Source organism: Diceros bicornis, chromosome 18 (genome assembly GCF_020826845.1).
Source record: "Diceros bicornis minor isolate mBicDic1 chromosome 18, mDicBic1.mat.cur, whole genome shotgun sequence".
NCBI lineage: Eukaryota > Metazoa > Chordata > Mammalia > Perissodactyla > Rhinocerotidae > Diceros > Diceros bicornis.
Genome location: NC_080757.1, coordinates 21,857,287 through 21,882,430, shown reverse-complemented (window position 1 = coordinate 21,882,430; position 25,144 = coordinate 21,857,287). Strand labels below are relative to the sequence as shown.

The window sequence follows — 25,144 nt, the reverse complement described above, 5'->3', positions numbered from 1 at the left end:
TCAGGTGAGAGAGAGAGAAGGGTGCAGGTGACCTAGGACAACCACCTCTCAGCAAAGTACAGTGACCAAGAGCAAACATGGAGTCATATTGACCTGGGTGCAAATTTATCTTCTCTGAGCCTCTGTTCCTTATCTGTAAAATGAGGATAATAGTGGTACCTCCATCACAGTTATTGTTCCAGGGTCTAAATTAGATCATGCATGGCACGTGGTAGGCACACAGGGTTTGCCTTAATGTTAAAGAGAGCATTATGTCCCTACCTGTGACTTAATGAGAATGGATCCATTAGCGATTGATCCCTACAACGCCCTACTCCCAGCAAAGAATTGGTCCTTCACCTCTGTCCACTTATATGAGCAGTCCTCAAGCTTTACCATCAGCTTGACTTAGAGGCAAGAATTCCACTTGCAGAACCAAAAGCCAGCATGGGACAAAAGGCAGGGCCAGCTAATACCCTGGGGATGGGAGTGGCCCAACACCAGACCAGCAGTGGAAGGAGACTGGACTGCCTCACCAATTGTGGATGCTGATCAGTGGCATTTGGAGACAGCGGGTGGGTAGGGAGGGTGTGGTCAACATCATAGTCTTCTCTTCTCCCTGGGAGTCACCAGCCGTGCCTCAATCAACAGTTCAGTGCTTGCAGGGGGTTCTCTAGGCCTTTCCAGAAGAATCTACAATCTGAACTCAGGGGTCAGTCTCTCAGACTCACCTCACCTCAGTTGCTGCTCTTGCCACCACATCCACAGTGATCCTGAGACTCTGCCGACCTTCCTCCTTCAAACACAGTCCATCCCAAAGAACCTGAGACACTGAGCTCTAGGTAAATAGGAGACAGTGTTGCCTCCTTCTGAGCTTCCCACGTATTAAGGAAGGCAGAGAACTGCAGTTTTCTGCCTGAAAGCCACCCGTGCCCTCCACCATCCTCCAGCCTCCCAGCAGTGGTCAGCAGTACAAGTGGTGGCTTCCTTATGCAGGATATGACGGCCACCATCACTGTCAGTGGCACTTGAATCTCTTGTTGCTAGAGGGCTCTGGAGAGCAGGGTAAGAGCTGCAGCTGAAGCCTCTGGTGGTCATCTCCAGTCATGGTGCACCACCCCTTGCTGGCCATTAGTGTGTTCGCAATCACCAGCTGGAGGGCCAAGGCACCATGACCACCCTGTATGACCAGAGCCACAGAAAATGCGTCCCAAGGACCCTCCCAAACAAGCCAGAGGTACACAACACCAGACCTAGGTAGGGTTATCAGATAAAATATAGGACACCTAGCTAAATTTGAATTTCAGGTACACAACAAATTGTTTTTTAATGTAAGTTTGTCCCATGCAGTATTTGAGACCTACTTATAGTAAAATTTTTTGTTGTGTATCTGAAATACATATTTAACTCGGGCATCCTGTTTTTGTTATCATCGTTGTTTGTTTTTTATTTGTTTGTTCATTTTGCTAAATCTGGCACACCTAGATCCAGGTAAAGGGTCTAGGAAACTCTGCCAGGCGTGGACAAGGGAGGCACTGACTCCCCAGGCCTCCAGGAGTAGAGGTAAGCCTCCCATGGGAGGCTTTTTGGAGCCCACCTGAAGCCCAGGCCAGGTGGACAGGTGAAGAAATCCTGAGATGCTCTGGTTCCAACACGCCACCTGGAAACACAGTGAGAGCCGAGAACCACACTTATGTTAAACTATACTTTATTAGTTGGCTTGTCTTCCCCAGCCTGGGTCAGGAACCAAACCACATCTCCCAGCCTGCTGTGCAGGGCCTGGTCTATCCAGAGAGGATCCTAGAAGTCACAGCCATCCACCCAGTCTCTGAGGTCCTTGCCCTGGCAGTGATGCCTCCAGGCCTCCCTGAGGATGGAGGATGGGGAAGAGGAGAGAACTAATCAGCTGCAGCCTTCAGTCCCTGCTCAGAGAAGAATAGGAAGGAGGCGTGGGCTCTAAACCAGAAGTGAAGTGAGGAAATGGGCTAGCAAGGGGAAGAGAGTCAAGTAAACAGTGTCAACTAGCAAAGAACCCACTAGAAGAAGTGAGAAAGGAAGAGAATAGCCCTTAAAAAGTCATCTATCTAGTCTCCATATTTTATCAATGAAAATACAGAGTAATTTGCTCACGTTCACCTAGAAGTCAGTGGCAAAGGCCTGGAGTCCTGGGGTCCAGAGCCCCAGTTCAATGCTCTCTTCCTACCTTATGCTGCTTCTGCTGACAATGATGCCACCTGATGTGTACAGCGCTTTACAGTTTACATAGCACTGTCAGATCCATCACCATTTATCCACCTCCCACCCAGCAGCCCTATAAGGAAGATTGGGCAGATATTATGTTCCCTTTATTTCTAATGAAAAACTGAGACAGATGCAAAATTACTTGCCAAGCTCCACAGCTAGTATATGACAGAACTGCACCCACACCGAATTCTCCTTGGCTACCAATCTGGGTCTTTCAGTTGTTGGTAACTATAGCTTATAGGCTCTTTCAGGACCATTTCCTTGTTTCAGCATCACACTAGCATCTTGAGGAAGATAAGCAAGATCCTGGGGTCCCAAGTTCCCAGGAGTTTTGGAACTTTGCTAACTACTGTCTTCCATGATGTCAATGTCAAAGAGCCCAGTGATGAGAGTGTCCTTAAAGGACCTCTGTAGATCTATCAACCAAGAGTGGTCAGCTGGCTTGTTTGTCTCTTCCATTAGACTCTCTCATTAGACATGAGACCCTTGAGGGCAAAGACTTGGGTCTCAGCCACCTCTGAAGCCCAGCGCCCAGCACAGAGCCTGGCGCAGATGAGTTCTCTATGCATGCGTGTGGGAGGAATAAACAGCACCCATTCTACCCTCTGGGACAACTTCCTTTCATCAGCCTCAGCCACCTCTCAGGGGTTATACATGCCACGAATGTACTCCTAGTGTAGAAAAGAGAGTTGTTCTTTGATTTAACCCAAAAGGACCTGTTTCGTCCATCCCAGGGTGGTGCCTCGAAGGCACCTTGGATTCCTGCTTGAGCCTGCCCTCACCCTTCCTGATTTTATAGATGTGCATCATGTCCTGCTGAACCTGCCTCACTCCAGACTCAGTTCCTGGGGCTTCAACTGTTCTCAAACCAACACCTCTCCAAAGCTGTGGCCATTGTCAAGGCCCATCTCAGACCTTCTCTATATTCACAGTCATTTTCACCTCTTCCTTTCCCTCACTGGCCACGTCAGCTGTCTCTAGTCCTCTTCCACAGCCCTCATACCCAACCCATCTCCTGTCCATCACTCATGCAATTATCCTAGTCCAGATTCCATATCTCTCACCTGGACTCCTGCACAGCTTTCCCCACTCGTCCCCCTGCCTCTAGTCTCTCCTCTTCCTTCTACTCTTGGGCTGACAGTTAAAGCCTTCCAAATTATCTTACCAGCCTGGTCACTATCACATCTGTCCAAGGTTCTGATGCTCCAACCACCTAGAGTATTTTACCCGCCCCACCTTCTGCCCTCTGCTGGTTGCTCATCCAGAAATGTGAGGAAAGTGAGTTTCGTTGCTCTAAGTAGCGAAACTCTCATCAGAAGAGGATGGGAAGCTAGAGGGCACTGCCTCAGAGGCCGCTCTGTGAACTAGCGATCTAGTCCAATGCCCCGTCGGATGCTCATCCAACTCCCTTGCCTGTGAGGATGGCTTCAAAGGCCATCTTGTGGGACAGAGACGGGAAAAGAGAAGGCTGACAGGGTGAGGCTCTGGGGCGCTCCACCCATGCTTCAAGCAGGGAACCTCTTCTTTGATCTGTTGCACATCTTGGACTTTTATATAAAAGTTAGTTTAGACAAAGATGCCACAGTTAAAAAACAAACAAACAATGGGGCTTGCCTAGTGGTTAAGTTCAGCGCGCTCTGCTTCTGCAGCTCAGTTTCAGTTCCCAGGCGCAGACCTATACCACTCGTGGGCAGCCATGCTGTGGCGGCGACCCCCATACAAAAAAATAGAGGAAGACTGGCACAGATGTTAGCTCAGGGTGAATCTTCCCCAAGCAAGAAAAAAAAAGAGAGAGAGAGAAAAGAGGAAAATTGGCAACAGATGTTAGCTCAGGGTGAATCTTCCTCAGCCAAAAAAAAAAACAATAAAGGTTTACTAGACCCAGGTCTAGTGGACCTGAAGGCAGGCTTCCCAACATAGGCAAATCTTGGAAGAGCCAGGCTTGGCTGCATGACCTCCGGTGAATTGTTTATCCTCCCTGAAACTCAGTGTGTGGTCTGTAAATACTTCAGTGGTAATAATCCCTACCACTGAAAGAAGTTGTGCAGATTGTGAAGCCACGGAATGGTGCCTGGGACAAAGTGCACGCTCAGAAAAGTTCAGTTCCCTGCTTCTGTCCTCCAGTCCTGGCCACACTGCCTTGAGGGGCTCTAGCCCAAGTTACTTACCAGCTGCCCAGACCCCGGGGCTCTTGAGTTATCTTCATGGCACAGATAACAGCATTCTTGAGGTCAGGATTCAACAAGTCTGGGGAGAGAAAATGATGAGGGAGCAGGGGCAGAGCTGGACATCCAGAGCCTGTCTGTCTGTCTCTCTCTCACACACACGCACAGATACCACATACACCTTCCTCCATCCTAAACCCCACCCTGTCTCCTGACTCCTCCAGAAGCACAGGTTTCACTCCATCACTTCCCCCACAATCAAAAGCAATCCCCCCTCCATTCCTATAGCTCTCAGGACAGTCTCCCATCTGGGACCCCAAATCAGATTCATGGAGGACCCACCCTCATCACTTGCCCCATCCCACTCTCCTCGCTGGGCCCAGCAGGTCCACTCAGAGATGAAGGCGGGAGGAGCAAGGAAACCGAGGGAGCAGCAGAGGCTGGTGCAGCGGCCCCAGGCTCAGGCCCAGCCTACCGGAGCAGTACATCTGGCACAGGTTGGGGGCCTCTGGGTCGAAATTCCTGCACCACTTCCGGCTGTTGACCTGGAAGATGCCGTTGTTGGTGCTTCCATCAGCTTCGTGGTCCACGGCAGCTGCGTTGAAGCCACTTGTGTAGTAAGCAAGACAGACCCCTGCGTAGGGTGGACACACAGGCCTGCGGGTCAGAAGATCAAGTCCAACCCAGACCAGAGCGCTCACGGTGCGGGTCCCACACATTAGCTCCTCCGAGCCTCAGTGCCTGCTCGAGGTGATCAGGGCAGACACCCTCCCGCCTACTTGACAAAGGAATGCATTGAAGCTCAGAGGGCAAAGTGACTTACTCAAGGTCACATACAGCTACCAAACAGCAAGAGTCCAGACTGGACCTCAAGCCTGTTGACTCCTAGGCCAGCAATCTTGCTGCTGTCTCACTGTTTCGCACATAGTGGGGCCCAAGAAACGTTTGTGGAATGAACGGACAAGAGCTAAATCATCAGAGGCAAGATTAGAAAAACACAGGTGGGACCTACAGAGGGGGCTAGAGCTAGAGGGAAGATGAGTCCAGATGTGGCTGTACTTCACAGCTTCCCAAAGCAGCCACCAGCCTGGAAAGTTTGGTATTATTGCTCAGTTGGCCCTAAACTTCAATGGGAATGTTTGATCCTTGTGCCCTAAGATTAGGGTACTAAGCTATTCCGTTCCTTTGGCTCCTGCCTTTAGCAGCGGGGGGGGGGGGGGGGGGGGTGGTCGGTGGTAAGGAGGGCGGGGTGGGTGGGAATGAAGGGGCAATTCTGAGTTGGCTGCCTGTTGCCTGTCTGCTACGTATTTAACTCAGTTTGGGTGTTCTCTACATGTCGTCTCATATTCCTTGTATTACAAATGAGAACTGAGGATCGGAAAGCTCCCACGGCTACACCCCTTGAGTGAGAAGGAGCGAGGGAGAGGAGGAGTGAGAGGAAGAGGGAGAGGAGGAGGGAGGGAGCGATGGTGGAGGAAGCCCAGGACCAGCCAGGGAGAGGGGTTCTCACAGTCAGCCAGGTTGTATCCCCGGTATCCGTCCAGGCCAAACTCCTGTAACGCTCTGGCCAGCTCACAGCGACTGTAGACCTTGGCCTGGCCAGACGTGAGCAGGCAGCTGAGCAGAGAGGCGAAGGCCAGCAACGTGACCCCGGGCGGGCATAGCCACCTTCCGGGGGCCCAGCTCCTGGCATCCATGCAGGTGGCACAGGTGGAGCCCCCGGTGCTCTGGCTCGGAGCTGGGCTTTGTGACGGCAGGCAGCTCAACAGCCCTGGTTGTCCACTCACAGACCCTTGGGAAGGGAAACAGGTCCTGAGTGTGCCCCTGGGAACTGGGGAGAAGGTTCCAACACTGCAAACCGTCTCCCTGCAGCCCTGAAGAAGCATCAGCCGCACCACCAAGATCCAGGAGAGGGTTCCCTGAGGCCAGCCCTTCTCCCTTCCAGTTCTACTTTATACCATCCTGCCCCAGCAGCAGAGAGAAGAGGGATGGAAACAGGGGAGAAAAGAACATATTTTGAGTTCCATACTACATGCCAGGCATTACTGAATCCTGAAGCCCAAGATTTCACAACTAGGAAGGGGCAAAGTTTGGACTGAGACCAAAGTGTATGTGAAGCCAAAGCCCCACTGGGGTGTGGCCGTGTGCTGCTGTTCCCAGAGGGGATGGGCCAAGCAGTGTCCTCGGTGTAAATTAATCCCTAAGCCCAGTTGGCAAGGAAGCTCCCTTCTGACACTGAGCCTCCCTCTCCTGGCCTGAGCCGAAACAAGGTCTCTCCAGAGCACCACCACCCTGCAGCCCTCTCAGGTGGAGGCTGCTCTTTCCCCACACACAAGGCCCCGAGGCAGGACTGAGACACTCCTTCCTACCCACCGCCCCTGCTCAACCACCACCTCGCAAAAGCCCCACCTGCCTTGAAGCTCACCTCAGCCCGTTTGGTTTGCCCTTCACACCCATTATCACTGGCTGTGTAGGCCAGTCCCCAATATCATGAAGAATGTTAGCACCTGGTTATGACCTTCACCTCCACTCTGTCTCAGCCACCCCTCCCCTGGCCTTGTCATCCCTGCAACTCGTCACCACCCCCCATTCCCCCACCTCTGCAACCTTCAATTCCAGTCTCTCTGACCACCACCTCTGACATGTCTTTCCACATCTCTCATGACCTCCACCCCACCACACTTGCCCTCCACCTCCGTAGAGTCAAAAAACGAAACAGTCGCACAACCTCGATCGTGGGTGTCCCTACAAATGTGTGGCCTCCAACGCCACTGGAGCTTCAAGCCATCGAGGATGTCAGGATGGGTTAAGAGCGTGGCTTTGCAGTAAGACTTGAGTTTGAAGCCCACCTCTATACTTTACGACATCTCTATCTTTGGACACTCTCTGAGCCTCATTTTCTTTATATAAAATGAAGAAATTAATAGCACCTGCCTCAGAAGATTGTTGAAAGAATGAATGAGAAAAGAAAGGCATGGAGAGAACTTAGCTCTTCGCACTAACAGTAGATTAGTTGTTATTTCTATTGTGAAGTAATTCGGGCACAAGCACTAGTGCTTTTCTTTGGTCAGTTTTCTCTCTCCCATTTCCCTCAAAGGGTACTCAAGACCCTCATTACTGTCCTTGAGCCCCCTCCCTGCCCCGTCCCACCCCTTTGCTCCCAGAAGACCTCACCTCCTGCCTCAATGAGAAAAGCAAGGTGATCATGTGTGAGATTTCCTTCCTCATTCTGCCTTAGCCCTGTCCCACTTACAAACGCATCCGTGGCCTCATCTGCCCCCATCTTCACCCCTCTAGTGTGAGGATGAAGTGCCTCTACGCTTATCAAGGCTCGTCTTTCCTCTGAGCTCTAGATTTCATCCTTCCCCGTCTCTAAGCCTTATTCTGCCTGTCATCTCGTCTCTCTCAGCATCATCAGCATCTCCTCTCTACTAGCTCCTTCTTTCTCTGCGTGTATAGACATGCTTAGGTCTCCAACTTCTAAAATACCTTCGTTTGATTCTTGTCATTATCTATACTGACCTCTCTCCTCCCTCTTCTCATCTAAACTTCTAGGAGGAAAATTACCATTTGCTCACCTCTTATTTGTTTTTCAACCCAGTGACGTTTAGCTTCATCACCACCACCACTTGCCTGAAACTGTTCTGCCGGGTCCAGTGGACCCTTCTCAAATCTTGTCTGATAGGAGCTCTCAGCAGCACTTCACACTGCTGACCACGCCACTTGTTGCCTTGTCTCTCTTGGTTTCCATGATGCTCCCCTCTCCCAGATTTCCTCTTTCCTCTCAGGCTGTTTCTTCTCATTCCCCTTTCTGGAATCCACTTCTGCCCAGGTCTTAAATGCTGATAAGCTTTCCAGGCATTCCTGCCTTGAGCCCTCTTCTCTTCTGCCACCTGCAGGCTGATGACTTTTTGTTACACCTTCCCCGAAGCAGCAGACCTCATACACAAATGCCCCCAAGACATCTCCACTTGGATATCACATATCCAACTCAAACGAAGTAAGTCTGAAACAGAACTAATGTTCCCACTAAAATCTGCTCTTCCTCTTCCCTTTCTTGGTTTAAAACATTCTTGGTTTTAAACTCACAATGTTTTTTGGTTTAAACTCATTTATCCAAACTAGAAATATGGATGTCATTCTTCACTCCTTCTCTCCATCACTACATCCTTTGCCCATTCCCAACCAATCAATCCCAAAGTGCTGTTGAGTCTACCTTCCCACCAAGAGCACCATCTTCCCCTTAGTTCAGACCACCATCATGGCATGCTGATGGTCTCCTTGTATCCAGTCCTGACCCTTCTTCCAAACTATTCTACACACAGTCACCAGAATGAATTTTTTAAACAAAAGCCTGGCCATGCGGCATCCTTCAATGGCTCCCTTCATCACTGCTCCTAAGCATGGCCCATGAGGCCGCTCATGACCCAGCCCTGCTGACCTCTCCCCCACTTACTCTTAAGTTCCAGAAATGCCATATTGTTCGCTCATGAGGATCCTGCCGTCTAGAACAGTAATCTTTTCCTTTCCTTTACATGGTTAACTCTTACTCATACTTCAAGAGTCAGAGGTGAGTTCCCCAGCAAGAATCTCCTGGTAAGCCACTGCCCCCCAAGACTTTCAAGGCATCCTGTGCTTCTGCCCTCTGTCTGTCCCACTAGACTGTAATATATGTCAGTCTTTCCCACCACAAGATGATCTTCCAAAGAACAATGGCGGTCTTTTTTATCTTCATGTCTTAAGAGTCTAAGCTGCTCTTTGAGCACCCACTGGCTGCTCAATGGGTGTTTCTTAAACCAAAGTACATGAAAGTCATGACTACAATGACCGAGCCCTTGCCACCAGAGTATAGAGATGAGAGGAAGGAAGACAATTAACCTCACTGAGTTCTTAAACTCTGGAAGACACTGTGCTGGGCCTTTTCTGGATGTTTTCTAACTTCATCTCATCTAATCCTCTCAACAATTCAAGGGGGGTAGGATTAATATCCCCAATTTATAGATGAAGAAACCCGAGTTGACTGCTATACAGAGACTGTTTTTGATTTTTTGTAGCAAAGTGGCTTGAAAGTAATTTCATCCTAAATGTTTCACAGCAGATCTAGAGGCATAAGGAGTCGGGTCTGGTGATTCAGAGACCAGAGACCCGCCAGTATGGTCTCCTCTCTCTCTCAACTCATCACTCTCCCAGCCCAGGATCCCCCCATCTCTGCCCACTGCCTTTCTTTTTCCATGCCCCTCTCTGGCCAGACTGGCCCTGGTTAACAGCTGCAGGAAGAGGGGGGAGGGGGCTCACTGATCAGGTGTTGTCCCCACCAGAGCTGACACAGCAGGTGACAGTGGTGGCAGCAGCAGTGGCCCGACACCCTGCTTCAGTTCAGGACACCCTGCATGATACCGCCAGGCCCCAGGCACCTGGCATTAAGAGAATGATGGGGAGGGCAGGCTCCAGAGTGACATAGGGCCTTCTGGAACTCCCCAGTTCTGTGAGCTCATCTTCTAGAACCATCTTCACCTATGGAGCTTTGACTAGCCCCCGAGCCCTCAATTTCAGGGCCTGGGGATGTATTAGGAGTATCTAAGCCCAACCCGTCTTGTCCACCTCTACACATACACTTAATACTTTGAAGGATGACTCTTCTCCTCCCAAAAGATCCTTTAAGTGGTTCCCCAGAGATGATGGTGGGTACGCACTGCCTCCCCGGACAACTTATCTCACCATCCAACTCCTTTGACTAACAGAAAGCTCTTCTTCTTCAACGCCACAAACCTCCCCTTTCTCCATCTGGATGATGACGCTTCAGTGTAGACAAGCCTGGGTCAAAGGTGATGCTGTCAACCCTAAAGTTTGAAGGACAGAGAGGTGAAATGGAAGGGCGTGTGACACCCGTGTCTCTGCCCCACGGGGGCCCCTGCTTGGAGGCTGTGTGGCACAGAGGGTAGAGCATGGGCTTTAGAGTCAGGCTGACCTGGGCACGGACACAGCACTAGTGACTGCCAGCTGGTTGACACAGAAAAAGTGATTTAACCTCTCATTTCCTCAGTTCTCAGGTGGGAATAACAGTATCTGAAACACCTTTATAGATGCTTAGTACTTAGTCCTTAAAGTATAGTGCTTAGTACTCAGGGTGCTCAATACATAGGCACAATTACTGCTAAAAGCAGACCACAGTCATAAACATGCTAAGTTGCACTGTGTTCGCCCTATCCTCCTGGGCATGGACCAGGTTAGAATTGAGGGTTGGTGCAGCATTGCATCAGGATTTCTTTTCTCTCTCTCTTTTTAAAAATTTTATTGTGGTACAAACACTTAACATGAAATCCACCCTCTTAACAAATTTTAAGTGTATGGTATAGTACCATTGACCAAAGGTGCAATGCTATAAGCAGATCTCTAGAACTTATTCATCTTGCTTAACTGAAACTTTATCCCCATTGATTAGTAACTCCCCTTTGCCCTCTCACTTCAGCCCCTGGCAACCCCCAGTCCACTCTGATTCTACGAACTTGACTATTTTTTTTTCAGAAAAAGGTTCACCCTGAGCTAACATCTGTTGCTAATCTTCCTATTTTTTTTCCTCTCCAAAGCCCCAGTACATAGTTGTACATCCTAGTTGTAAGTCGTACTAATTCTTCTATGTGAGCCACCGCCACAGCATGGCAACTCACAGACAGGTGGTGTGGTTCCGCCACCAGGAAGCAAACCCAGGCTGCTGAAGCAGTGAGCGCTGAACTTTAACCACTAGGCCATGAGGGCTTGTTCTGACCTTGACTGTTTTTAATACCTCATATGAGTGGAATCATGCAGCATTTGTCTTTCTGTGACCAGCTTATTTCACTGAGCGTAACGTCCTCGAGGTTCATCCGTGTTGTTGCATATTGCAGAATTTCCTTCTTTTTTAAGGCTGAGTAGTATACCATTTTGTGTAAATACACCATATTTTCTTTATCCATTCCTCTGTCGATGAACACTTAGGTTGTTTTCATGTCTTGGCTACTGTCAATAGTATTGCAATGAACATAGGACCTCTCTGAGATCCTGATTTCAGTTTCTTCTGGATGAATACCCAGAATTGGATTGCTGGATCATATGGTATTTCTATTTTTAACTTTTTTAGTAACTTCCATACTGTTTTCCATAGCTGCTGCACCATTTTGCATTCCCACCAACAGTGCACAAGGGTTCCAATTTCTCCACATCCTCATCAACACCTGTTGTCTTTTGTTTTTTTGAGAATAGCTATCCTGACAGGTGTGAGGTGATAGCTCATTGTGGTTTTGATTTGTATTTCCCTGATGATTAGCGATGTTAAGCATTCTTTTTCATGCACCTGTTGGCCATTTGCATGTCTTCTTCAGTAAAATGTCTTTTTGGCATCAGTATTTCTTAAAAGCTCCCCAGATGACTCCAATGTACAGCCAGGCTTGAGCCTTTGTTCAGGGGAAAGAGCCCTGGACTTGAGTTAGATAAACCTGCATTCAAGGTCTTTGCTCTGCCCCTGACTGCCTATTTAGTCTTGGCAGGTTAACCTCCATTTCCTCATCTATAAAATGGGTGTAACCTGGCCCGCCCACTGGAACCACGTCCTTAATCTCCCCAAGCCTCGATTTGCTCCTCTATAAACTAGAAATAATCCTCCCTCACCGCCTCGATGTGGGAAGATGCTTACCACTTTGATCAGTACCTTTCAGCTATGGTTTTTATTGTCTGGCCCTTGGTGGTGATTCTGTCTGGTTGAGTTTTGGGGGGTTTACTGCATTGGCCTGCTTTTACTATTTTATCGCTTCTTTTTATTGAGAATCTTTCAGCTTACTTTATTTTATTGTATGTTTTGTTATTTCTCACTTGACTTTCACTTTCAAATGGGGAATAAGAAACAATAGCTTAAAAAGAACAGTGATGAGGGCAGACAAGGCCCCAGTTGGCAATCGCCAGGTCTTTATTTCTCTGTTAAGCTCCACACAAGTCTTTCCTGTTTCCCCAAAGTGAGTTCGGATTCTTGACCACATCCTAGCAGAGGTCCTCCATCAGCTCCCTTCAGGTTTAAGTTCTCCAGCGGCATCTCTTACATTCCTGGTTCTCAGATCTGGTGGCCCTTTAGAAAAGATGCTGATGCCTGGGCACCCCCAGGCCAGTTACATCCAAACCTCTGGAGATGGGGCCCAGCCATCAGTATTTTTTTTAATGCTTCCAGGTGATTCCAAAGTGTTCCCAGTGCCGAGAACCACTGCTCTAACCAAACTTTTTATAGTTCTCTAAATGTGTGACTATGTTTTGCATCCATGTTTTATATGCTATTATATATACTATTCCCTCTGTCAAACACACACGTTCTGCCCCAACTCCCTGGCTAGCTTCTAGTCCTCCTTAAAGCATCACTGAAGCTTGACGTCCTCCTCTGGACTCCTTGGGCTGAGTTAGAGATCCCCTACATCCCTGCACAGCATCCAAAGCTGATTTGTAATTTCAGCATCTATCACACTAATTTCTCCATCACTCCCACGAGACTAGGAGATGCCTAATGTGTCTCTCATGTCTATTTTCCCAATGTTGAGAACAAGATCAAAAAATGCTGAGTTAAGGGCCGAGCCCCATGGCCGAGTGGTTAAGGTTCCAAGTGCTCCGCTTTGGCAGCCTGGTTTCGCGGGTTCAGATCCAGGGCGTGGTCCTAGTCCACTCACCAGCCATGCTGTGGCGCTGTCCCACATACAAAGTAGAGGAAGCCTGGCACAGATGTTAGCTCAGGGCTAATCTTCCTCGAGCAAAAAAAGAGGAAGATTGGCAATGGATGTTAGCTCCGGGTGAATCTTCCTCACCAAAAAAGAAAAGAAAATCCTGAGTTAAGAAATAAAGAAATGAACGAAAATCACCTAGTCAGTTGATTCAGAAAAACTTCAGCCCGAAGGAGAATGCTGAGGCTGGTCCCAAAGAGTGTGCAGGCTCACTGTGAACAATGGAAAAATGTGTCCTTCTCCGGCTGCAAGTAGGGAAAGACCTGCGCACCAGATCCACTCCAAACTTAGTACACCGAAAACACAATTAACGTCTTCTTGATGACTTGTGTGCCTGTTACTCTCACCATTGATCACAGTATGTGGCTGTAATTGCAGGACATTGCTATCAGGAGGACTGAGGCGTGTAAAGTGGCTAACCCTATACTAAATAGTCTCACACCAGTATATTCTTTTAGTTTTGTGTCTCTTTTATCATTCTGTCCTCCTCCTTGTGATGGTTAATTTTCTGTGTCAACTTGACCAGGCCACAGGGTGTCCAGATATTTGGTCAAACATTATTCCGGGTGTTTCTGTGAGGGTGTTTCCGGATGAGATTAACATTTTTTAATTGAAATATAGTTGACATATAACATATAAATTTAAGGTGTACAGTGTGTTCATTTGATACATTTATATATTATAATATGATTGCAATTGTAGCAGTAATTAGCACCTCTATCACATTACATAATTCTCTTTTTAGTGGTTGAAATAATTAAGTTCTAGTCTCTTAGCAAGCTTGATGATTATACTACAATATAGTTGTCTATATTCACTATAGTGTGCATCAGATGAGAGTAACATTTAAACCAGAAGGTTGAGTAAAGCAGGTTGCCCTCCTTAGTGTGGGTGGGCCTCATCCAATCAGTAGAAGGCCTGAAACTAGAACAAAATGACTGATCTTCCCAAAATAAGAGGGAATTCCTCCTGCCTGATTGTGTTCAGGCTGAGACATTGGCTTTTTCCCTCCCTGTGGACTCAAGCTGAAACATCAGCTCCTCCTGGGTCTCGAGCCTGCCAGCCTTTGGATGGAACTACACCATTGGCTCTCTTGGGTCTCCAGCTTACCAACTCATCCTGCAGATCTTCCCCACCTCCATAATCGCGCGAGCCTTATCATACATATATATGTATGTCTGATACATATGCACACACACACCCATACACATCATATTAGTATAGATACACACACACCCACATCCTATTAGTATAGATACACACACACATACACACACACCCTATTAGTTCTGTTCCTCTGGAGAACCCTGATACACTCTCTGTGTGAAGTTGATAGAAAATCATTTCATGGTTGTCAGGTTCCTCAATCCACATTGTTCCATTCTTTGACCTGGTGCCACTGCTGGCTGACACTCCTCCGTCTCCTCTTATGACTTGCAGCTTCTACAATATAGGATAGCTGGCTGAGAGCAGCCAGACCTGGGCTGGAGTCCTGATGTCACAAAACTTACTAGCTCTGTGACCTTGGCAGGGTAATTAGCCTTGCTGAGCCTCAATATCCCCACCTGTAAAATGAAAAGAACTGCCACCCAGGGGGTTGTTGAGGGGATTAATGAGATAACGTGCAACGCATCTGACACAGAACCTGGCACCAAGCAAACATTCAATAAAAGGCTAGTTTTTAATTATTGTTTATTTGGGGAAGAGGAAACCAAATAACCATACTTTTGAGAACTGCACATGAATTGTCAAAAAACACTCTGAGTAGGGGCCAGTTCCGTGGCCTAGTGGTTGAGTCCAGCATGCTCTGCTTTCGTGGCTTGGGTTTGTGGGTTCAGATCCCGGGCATGGACTTACACCACGCATCAAGCAATGCTGTGGCAGCAACCCACATACAAAAGGGAGGAAGACTGGCACAGATGTTAGCTCAGAGCCAATCGTCCTCAAGCACAAAGAGGAATATTGGGGGCCGGCCCAGTGGCATAGCGGTTAAGTTCGCATGCTCCACTTCGGCGGCCCAAGGTTCCCAGGTTCGGATCCTGGGTGCAGACCTACGTACCACTCATCAAGCCATGCTGTGGCGGCGGCCCATATAAAGTAGAGGAAGATGGGCGTGGATGTTAGCCCAGGGCTAATCTTCCTCACCAAAAAGAGGAGGATTGGCAACGGATGGTAGCTCAGGGCTAATCTTCCTCACCAAAAAAAAAAAAAAAGGCTCTGAGTAAAAGGGCCCGGAGGATACTGGAAAGGAAAAGCATGAGCTTCTTTTAACCCATCAGAGGCATTTTTTTCATCCAAGCTTGTGCTGTGTTGGCCCTAGCTGAAGTCTCAAGATCTCTGGATAAGCAGGGAATTACTTTACTAGCATTCATCTTCTTGGACTTATATCCTAGAGATTTGCTCTCAGGGAAACAGATACAGCCTAAAGAAAAAGGAAAAACATCAATCTTGGGAAAAGTGTTTGTTCATCCCTGTCATACTCCCCCTCTCCATCCTGATGTCCTTCTGAGGTCAAAAATGGTTCTTCCATATCTGTCCCCACCACTCTGGTTGATGCTCTCAGCGTATCTTACCTGGGACTGCAATCATTTCCTAACTGGTCTCTCTAGGTCTAAATGATCGTGCTGAATACAACATTCCCCAATTTTAAACCTTTCAGTGGATCTCCATCATTTGCAGGACTAGCTCACCTGACTCAGTTCAGCAGCCAGATGGTCCTCCACAGTCTGTCTTCTCCCCACTTCTCCAACTGGGCTCCCACCGTTCTGAACTACCCACTCTTCCTCAAACTTATCTGCCTAAAATCTCTCCTCACTGGGCACCAGATAACTCCGTTTCATTGTTCAAAATCAGCCCAGCATTACAACTGTTGCAGAAAATGTTAATCCAACACTCTCTACCTCCTGAACCCTCCAATCTATTTTCTTGCCCCTGCACCTTGAGTTTATCCCTATCATAGAACTACCATATTACACTATAATTTATGGTGTATGTGACTGTAGCCCTGCCTGTGAGCTCTTCCAGAGCAAAGAGTGTGTTATATTTATCTCTGTATTTCCTTGACCTGTTAATGGTGAGGCACTCGAAGACACTGAATAAAGGTTAGGTGAATACATTTAAAAACACATTGGTTGGGGAGGAAGGGAGATGAACGTGACTATCAAGAGATAGCACAAGGGAGATTTCGTGGTGACAGAACAGTTCTGTACCTTGATTGGGGTGGTGGGAACACAAATCTACACATGTTATAGAATGACATAGAACTATACACACACATTGTAGCAATGTCAATGTCTTGATTTTGATATTATACCATAGTTATGTAAGATGTAACCATTGGGGGAAACTGAATGAAAGGTACATGGGATCTTTCTCTACTATTTTTGCAACTTCCTGTGAATCTATAATTATTTGAAAATAAAAAGTTTTTTGAAAAGGAAAAAGGCACAGGCTACTTTTATTGTTCTGACTAATCTAATAAAATCATTGGAAATGAGGGGCAGTCAACTCTGAAATTTTTCACAAAGTCTAATTTAAGATTATTTAAAACTGACTGACTAAAGGGTGAATGATTAGAACATAAACATAACCAGAATGTGCTTCAACATCTGGTTTATTTAGAATTGCAACGTGTCTGCTCTAAATGCCTTCAACCCAGTGCCTAAGTGGTTAGAACGCTGAGAAGAACACATCAGGTCAGTGCAGCTGTGGGAGCTGACCAAGGTCACCTCTGAGGAAACATCTGAGAGAAACATAACGTGTCAGTTACACCACCTGACCAGACAGAAAGAGGCCGAACGGAAGGAGGAAAATTGCATAGCTGACCCATGACTTCGGGAAGCCATGGGACCTAAAAATCTGAGTCCACGTCCTTAGCAACTTGGGAACCCTCAAAAGCTGGAGATGCTAAAAAATGAGGCTTCCAGTAAACTGACACCCTCAAAAGCTGAAGGCCTCCATAAACCCAAGCCTCTAAAATCCTGAGACTCCTAGCAACCAGGGTGGGCTAAGAACATGAAGACTTCAAGAGCCGAGCCCTAGGAGCCTGGGGCCCCTAATAACTGATGTCTCTAATAACTTGGGGCCTTTGAGAACCATGAAGCCTTTAATAAATTGAAAAATTAAATAACCTGGGGCTTCTAACAACTCAAGACCTATAATAAACTGAGACTCTTAGCAACCCAGGTTGCCTAGCAACCTGGGGACTCTAATTATCAGAGACTCCTAGCAACCAGGGAGATTGCACAACCTGGGGGCCAGCACACATGCCATCCTGGACCCGGACTGCCTCTCCCTCTGCCGTGACTGCACACTGCATCTTGAGAGGCAGCGTGATCTAAGACGTAGAGCAGAGTCGGGAGCCAAAGATCTGAGTATAATGTTCTGATTTTGCCACTTACTAATTGTATATCCTTTGGCTTAACCTTCCTGACTATTGGGCTCCTTACATATAAAATGAGAATGATAATCATAATATCTAGCCCATAAAATTATTGTGAGAATCAGGTAAGAAGGCTTAGGGAAAGCATTTTAATAGCTATACATATGCATGTTGCCATTTCTATCTGCACCCTCTCTCCTCTCCCATTGCATCTCAATACCCACCATATTCTGGATGGTTAATTCTACTTCTAAAACACCTTTGCTATCTATCCCAGCTCCATCACCACCACCAAAGTCTCAGGCCTCTCCACTGTCTACACTGCCACCAGTTTATCTTTCCAACACACAAGTCCTATCATGTCACTTTTGCCTACAGGCTTCCAAGGGGCTCCCGTGTTCTTGGAATCAAGTTCAAACTCTTCAGCGTGGTACATAAACTCTTCATAATCAGGCCCTATCTTTCTAGCTTCAACTTCAATCACTCTCCCAACCCCCACCTCCTTCATTTACTCCTGAAACAAACCTGAGAGATGGGTATGGTCGTCTCAGTTTCAAAGATAAAAGAAGTGGGGCTGACAGAAGTTAAGTAACTTACCCAAGTGCATACAGCCTTGAAGAAGCGATTCAAAACCAAGTCTGACTCCAAAACCCAAGTTCTTTGACTGCAAAGCCCGCGATCCATCACCGCCTCTGGAAAGGTTCCAAAAGCGTGATTCCCACGTTCTCTCTTAATAAACCAACTTTGGTCTTGTTCCCCCACCCTTTGCTGCAGGAGCCACTGGACAACACTCAGCTTTGGTGGAGCTTGAAGCTTTACCACCAGGGGGTGCTCTCCTTGCACACAAAAATATAAATATACATCAGACATAACAGACTATTGAGACCACACCCAGGGATGCTTACCCTGTGGCCCATCTCATTTTGCCATACGGCTCAGGGTGTGATTTTAAGATAAATGGTTAGAAACCTGCCTCCATGTTGCTGCTCCTCAAAAAGGCCCAGTTATTAACACTTTAGTGCCTAAAAAGTCATTTTTAAGAACATCCTTCCTGTCAAAACAGGTCAATCTGAGTTTTAAGAATATACGTATTCCTCCATAGGACTCAATAAAGCTACTCCCATTTTAATTAAAATAAATATGACCTGTAAACACCCTTATTCGCCCTGTTTGATTCTCAAGGTTGGGGGTATGGGGACGCTGATGGGGACAGCAGGAAGATAGCTCAGCAGTGGTGCAGTCCAACATCCTCATTTTATGAACGTGAGGACAAAGAGCCCCAAAGGGAAAGCACATTGCTCCAGGGCCCACAGCAAGTAAGAGTCAGGGCAGGGACCAGATCTAACTTTCTAGGACATAATTTCATATTAATACACTCGGCTTGTAATTGACAAAGTATGTAAGAGGAGCCTTCTCACATTATTGTTCATGTGCCCAGAGCACAAATTGAGGCACAGTTATCCTGGGTAGTGTTTGGGGCTCCCTATGATGAGTAGAAGAGAAATCATCCTTGATTTTACAGGTATGTCTTCATCTGTGAAATGGGGAGAATGGTACGTACCTCCTAGAAAGTCTGGCTTTCATGCTGTGTTCCCTCTGGCACCTTCCCCGCGACTCTCTGAGAGCTCTTCCTTCCAGGTTGACGTCAGGGACCCCAGCAGAGTTCCCCAAGGTGCTGGGGGGTTGGGTTGGGAAGAAAGACTTTCTCCTCTTACCCAAAACAATTTCCTTCCCCAACTGCAAGAGAAGACCTGAGATCCAAGTTCATGCTGTCCAATGGGCCTGAAGTGCTTCTAAACTAGGTGTCTCCCCAGGGGACTTACCAATGACTTAAGACACTTTTGGTTACCACAACTGGGGAGAGGGATGTTACTGGCATTTAGTGAGTAGAAGTCAGGGATGCTGCTTAACATCCTACAATGCACAGGACAGCTTCCTAAAGCGAATAATTATTTGACCCAAAATGTCAATAGTACCGAGGTCAAAACACCCTGACACACAGCACAGAGCAGTCTCGGCCTGGTTGCCCCTCTGCTCCTACCTTCTTCATGATGTTGGACAAGCCATCTCGTCTCTAGGCTACATTCAGTTTCTGTAAAATGAGATGTTTTGGTTTCATTAGATGACCTGCATGGCCCCTCCAACACTATCACCCTCCAGCTATGCTTCCTGGTCACCCGCCTACTGATTTTGCATATGGCATTTCGAGTCTCCATAAGCAAAACAGTGAGTCTCCTCACCTCCATGTCCTCAACTATAGTATGGAATAACTATTCCTACTTCACCCTTCCTACATGTGTGAGGTGAAAAAGGCAATAACCTTACATATAGTTGGTGCTTAGTAAACATTTGTCTTTTTTTAAGAAAACCAGGAGAAAAAACTCAAGGGAACTGTGATTTACTGGCAAGTCTCCTCATTCAACAGCCACCAGGGGGGAGGGACCTTTGAGGCAAGAGAATCACATTTTTCTGGGACTTTCCAAGAGACAGCTATGGATCTTGGGCTTTGCAGGCAGCCTCATGAGGTGGAAGGAACTAGGGCTCTGGAGATACACGGGCCTGTATTTGGGCCTCTGAGCCACCCCAAGGAGAAATGTTTCTGTCAGAAAGGAAAAAAGAAGTTCCACTGGAAAAATCATTTCAACAGCACAGTCAATGCAGAGTGGGGGTTATAGAACTTTGATGCCAAGTCTGACCCGAATTCAAACCACGCCTCTACCATTCTCCACTGAGTGACCTAATTGTCAATAGGGATGATAATAATGCAAATCAATTAGGAGCCTCGTGAATTTCAAGTGAGATAAAGCATCCAGTAAGTGCTTAATAAGTATTACCTCTCGTTTTTATGTGCTGAGAGCCACAGATGGGGCCCAGTCAATGTATTGCCTGCCTAGGTTCAGTTGCATTCATATTTAAGACTTCCATGAGAAATCACAGACATTGTCAAACCCTCTTGTGGTTCCGTGAGAAAGATGTTTGGTGGCCTGTGCTACCCTCCCAGCTAGACACACACACACACACACACACACACACACACACACACACACACAAATACATCCATTCTACATAAGGAAAAGCAAACATTAGGTGTTTAAGCAAGATGATCTGAAGGATGGAGCATATAAACTTGTTTTTTTTCAACCTTACTATCTTCTCCCTCATTCCACCACACCCCGAAGAACACGTGAGTCAGAGGAAATAAAGATGGCTACTCTTGACCGTTCAGAGGGGAGAAGGCATCATCCTACCCCTGAGCTGGGTAAAGAAAGCAGTCTTGTAAAACAGGATCTGTCCCACGGTTAAGCCAAGACCATCATCTATTGATTAAAGGTCAAAAAGGATGTAGATAAGTTAAGCTATGCAGACCTAACATTCTGAAATGTCAAGTCCTAAGGCTAAACTTCTCAAACCCATCACTCAGCATTCAAGGAGACACAACCCTGAGGAACGGTCAGAGCCTTAACCGCTCCACTGGATCTAAAATCCAGATCACCAGCATCCGCTAAGGCTCCCAAAGGGAGGGCTGCAACCAAGCTCGGAATGACACTGCGTAAAACAGTCCTGCAAATATGCACGGAGTTCATGTGATGGCGACGCAGGTCCGTGAATGCCCAGCTGTGTATTCCTCCTGCTGGGAGTATGGGGAGAGTCAGGCTTGGCAGAAGAGACAAAGACAAATTCAGGAAGACAGAGGAGACAGAAGCGGGCAGTGGCACCCACATGAGAAGGAGAGGCAGTTCTGGTTCCTTAAACATTCTCAATAAGAAGAAACTTGCTCTTCTCCAGGTTAATCCTTCCTTTCTCCAGAGAAAATGGCTTTAGTTATCATTCAGTTTCCTCATCAAAGGAAGCCAATGTATACAAAGGCAAAGGAGTTATTCAAGAAGCTTTAATCTAATTATATTAGCAAAAGAATTCAACACTTGGCCTTTTAAAGCAGCCACTTCCTTTGAGTCTAGGGCAAGGAGTTGCGAACAAGCCAGGTCTGGGCTCAGGACAGGGTAGCGGAGAATCTCAGCTCCGGGGTTGGCCTCTGGAGAAGGCAGCCCTGCAGGCTCAAGGTGCTAAGTTCAAAAGGCAAAGCAACTCAAGAGTGAAAGCAGCGAATGTCAGGACAGCTGCTCCGGGTGGGACGAGGTCTAAGCAGCCAGCCAAAGCTAGATGTATACACATCAGTCCTGGGAAATCTGCCCATCTGGGGCAAGACCTCCCCAGCAGGTGGGTCGGGAAGAGAACAGGTGTTTGGCCCCATTTTCTTGTTTCTCACTGTCTTCTCAGTGCCTAACCCAGACGTTGGTACGTCACAGGCGCTTAAACAGTATTTGTAGAACAAATGAATCAAGACAAAGCCCCTACAAACACCAAGTCCACTCACCTCCTTCTTGCCTCCATGGTCCTGCCCTATCACTGCCTTCCTAGTGACTTCCAGGGTAGTTTTTATTAAATTTGCCTAATTTTAATTAGGTACCAAGAACAAAAGTACAGAGGCTGCCAAGTTGTAAAGGATAAGAATGTTGTAGGAGAAATCTAACAGGAAGCATCAATCATGGAGACGGATCTGTTGATTGAGCTCTGGGGGCAGTGCCTGAGGGGTAAGAGTGGCTGCTGGAGAGCCAGTGGGCTGGCCACAGGAGGCTTCTGGGCTTGTCCCCACTGCTGCGTGGAGAGAGGCAGAGGAGGCTGGACCTTGCTTCCTGGTCTAGCCAGATGAAAACCTATACACAGCAACCCTGCAAGCCTGCAGTGGTGTGTGGTCTGGCGTATCATCCGAGCATTTTGACTTCTCTGCACGGGTTTCTTGTGCAGCCAAAGGGAAAGCAAAGAAGTAGAGAGGCAACACGGGATGGGGCTGGCCTGTGGCTCAGTTCTGGAAACAGCCACCTGGCTGCCTGCCCAAAAGGCACCGCTGAGACCACAGTGGAAAATCAGTAAGGATAAGAGCCACAATTCCCCTGACAGGAGACTCATGACCCGAGAGCCAGATGTTCTACAGGACAAGGACCTCTCGCACCTGAGTCAGAGGCAGGCAAGGAGCTGGAGTTGCAGCAATCCAGCTGGTTGGGGCTGAGCCATGGAACAAACCAGGTTGTTTGTTATCTTGTCAACCAACTTTGCCTGCAGTCAGGTGTGGCCTGAGGCATCCTCTTCATACCTGGTCTCTGGGAGGTGCCCCTTCTGTACCACATGTTGAGACCCAACCATTGGAGAGGGTCTGCTCCTTCTTAAACATGGCTTCAGATCCCTGGATCCTGCAGGAGAAAGTGCTCCATGATATCTCCTGGGAGAGGACTGGTTGTCAAGTGATAGTCCACGAAGATGGGCGGACTCTGCAGAGACACCCAGGGAGTCACTGCAGGAGAGGAGTGGGAAGTTGAGCAGGCAGGGTTCTGCCCACCACCACCACTCCCACTTCAATTAGAGCAGCCTCTCTCTATATATATTATATATTACAATTCCACATAAGGGTTTGTTCAAAGAAAAGGTTGTGAAGCTAAAAAAGGTTGATGCCTGTGGTAGATTATTTACTGGTCTCAGATCTTCAGTCCCCTGTGGGAGGGTTATATACCCACACTCTTACCATGGCTTCATGGTGGACAGAGCGTATTTCCCCAGCCCTTGACTTCTGGCTTACCTATGCTCCGACCAATGGGATGTTCACATGACACTAGCAAAGACTTGAAATGTGCTAGTGCCATTGCACCTACCCTCTAGAACTCCTTTTTTCAATGAGAAGATTTTGCCTAAGTTAAAGCTATAAGTCCAAGGAGGATGAGAGGCATGTGGAGCAGACCTGGACCCAACCCATGGCTTGGAGCCAAGCTGAGCTGAGCCCAGTTAGATCAGCCAAACTCTAGTCAACATGCAGGCCCATAAGCCCAAAATAAACGTTTGCTGTAAGTCATTGAAATCTCAAAGTTGTTTGTTATGCAGCAACACAACTGACTACACAATGCCTTTTTAAGGATGCTTCCAGTGCCTGCACTTAAAGAAAGAGTCTGGTTATTAAAAAAAAAAAGTTTACAGAAAACTCTAATTGGTTCTACCACTTTGAGGAGCAATTTTACAACATCTAGAGAAGCTGAAGATGCACGTACCTTACCATTCAACTATTTCACCTCTAAGTGATTTCATACCATAGAGCAGGAGTCAGAAAACTTTTTCTGTAAAGGGCCAGAGAGTAACTATTTTAGGCTTTTCAGACTATACAGTCTCTGTCACAACTACTCAACTCTGCCATTTTAGCACGAAAGCAGCCACAGACAATACTTAAATGATTGCCCGTGGCTGTGTTCCAATAAAACGTTTTATGGACATTGAAATTTGAATTTCATATAATTTTCATGTGTCACAAAATATTCTCTTTTTTTAACCATTAAAAATGTAAAAACCATCCATCAACAGATGCATGGATAAACAAAATGTGGTATATACATACAATGAAATATTATTCAGCCTTACAAGCAAGGAAATTCTGGCACATGCTGCAACATTGATGAACTTTGAGGACATTATGCTAAGTGAAATAAGCCAGTCACAAAAGGATAAATACTGTATGATTCCATTTATATAAGGTACCTAGAGTAGTCAAATTCATAGAGACAGAAAGTAGAATGGTGCGGGGGGAATAGGGAGTTAGTGTTTAATGGGCACCGAGTTTCAGTTTGGAAAGATGAAAAAGTTCTGGAAATGGGTGGTGGTGATGGTTATATAACAATGTGAATGTACTCAGTGCCACTAAACTGTACACTTAAAAAAGGTTAAAATGGTAAACTCTATGCACTGCATATTTTACTGCAATTTTGCTTTGTTTTGTTTTGTTTGTTTGTTTGTTTTTTGTGAGGAGATCAGCCCTGTGCTAACATCCGCCAATCCTCCTCGTTTTTTTGCTGAGGAAGACTGGCCCTGGGCTAACATCTGTGCCCATCTTGCTCCACTTTATATGGGACGCCGCCACAGCATGGCTTGCCAAGTGGTGCGTCGTGCGCGCCCAGAATCCAAACCGGGAACCCTGGGCCGTCGCAGCGGAACGTGCGCACTTAACCACTTGCGCCACCAGGCTGGCCCCTTTACTGCAATTTTTAAAAATTAAAATTAAAAACCATTCTTAATTCACGACTCCATACAAAAACAGGTGGCAGCCAGATTAGACCTATGGGCCGTAGATGCTAACACTTGCCCTAAAGAAACTCTCTCACATGTGCCCCAAGAGATAAGTACAGGAGTACTGTCTGAGTTATAAAAAAGAAAAAAAGGAAATTACCTAAATATTCATCAACAGGAAAATAGAGAAGTATATCGTAGTATAATTATTCAATGGAATATCCAATGATAAGTGGAGTAGGCTAAAATTTATATATAAAATTTAAAACCCTACTGAATAATGCTATATTGTATTAATGGATACATAAATATGTAGTAAAAGCGTAAAAACATACATAGGAATGATAAACTCTGGATTCATGGTAATAGTTACCTCTGAGGAGGATGGAGAAGAATGCGAACGGGAGTGGAATATACAGGGAGCTTCAATTACATCGGTAATGTTTTATTTCTTAAATGAGATCTGGTGCACATATGACATAATGTTAGGATTTGATAAAGCTTAATGGTGGGTAAATAGGTATTCATTATGCTCCTTTCTA

At 46.8% G+C, this 25,144-nt stretch overlaps 1 protein-coding gene across 1 annotated transcript; it reads right to left on the bottom strand.

Moving 5' to 3' along the window:
- Positions 1-1,779: 1,779 nt before the first annotated feature.
- Positions 1,780-6,172, bottom strand: SPACA3 (sperm acrosome associated 3). Its single transcript, XM_058559318.1, has 4 exons — positions 5,899-6,172; positions 4,864-5,022; positions 4,392-4,470; positions 1,780-1,846 (listed from the first exon to the last, which is right to left on the bottom strand). The coding sequence occupies exons 1-4, from the start codon at positions 6,083-6,085 to the stop codon at positions 1,780-1,782; spliced, it is 492 nt and encodes a 163-aa protein (XP_058415301.1). The 5' UTR covers positions 6,086-6,172.
- Positions 6,173-25,144: the final 18,972 nt, after the last annotated feature.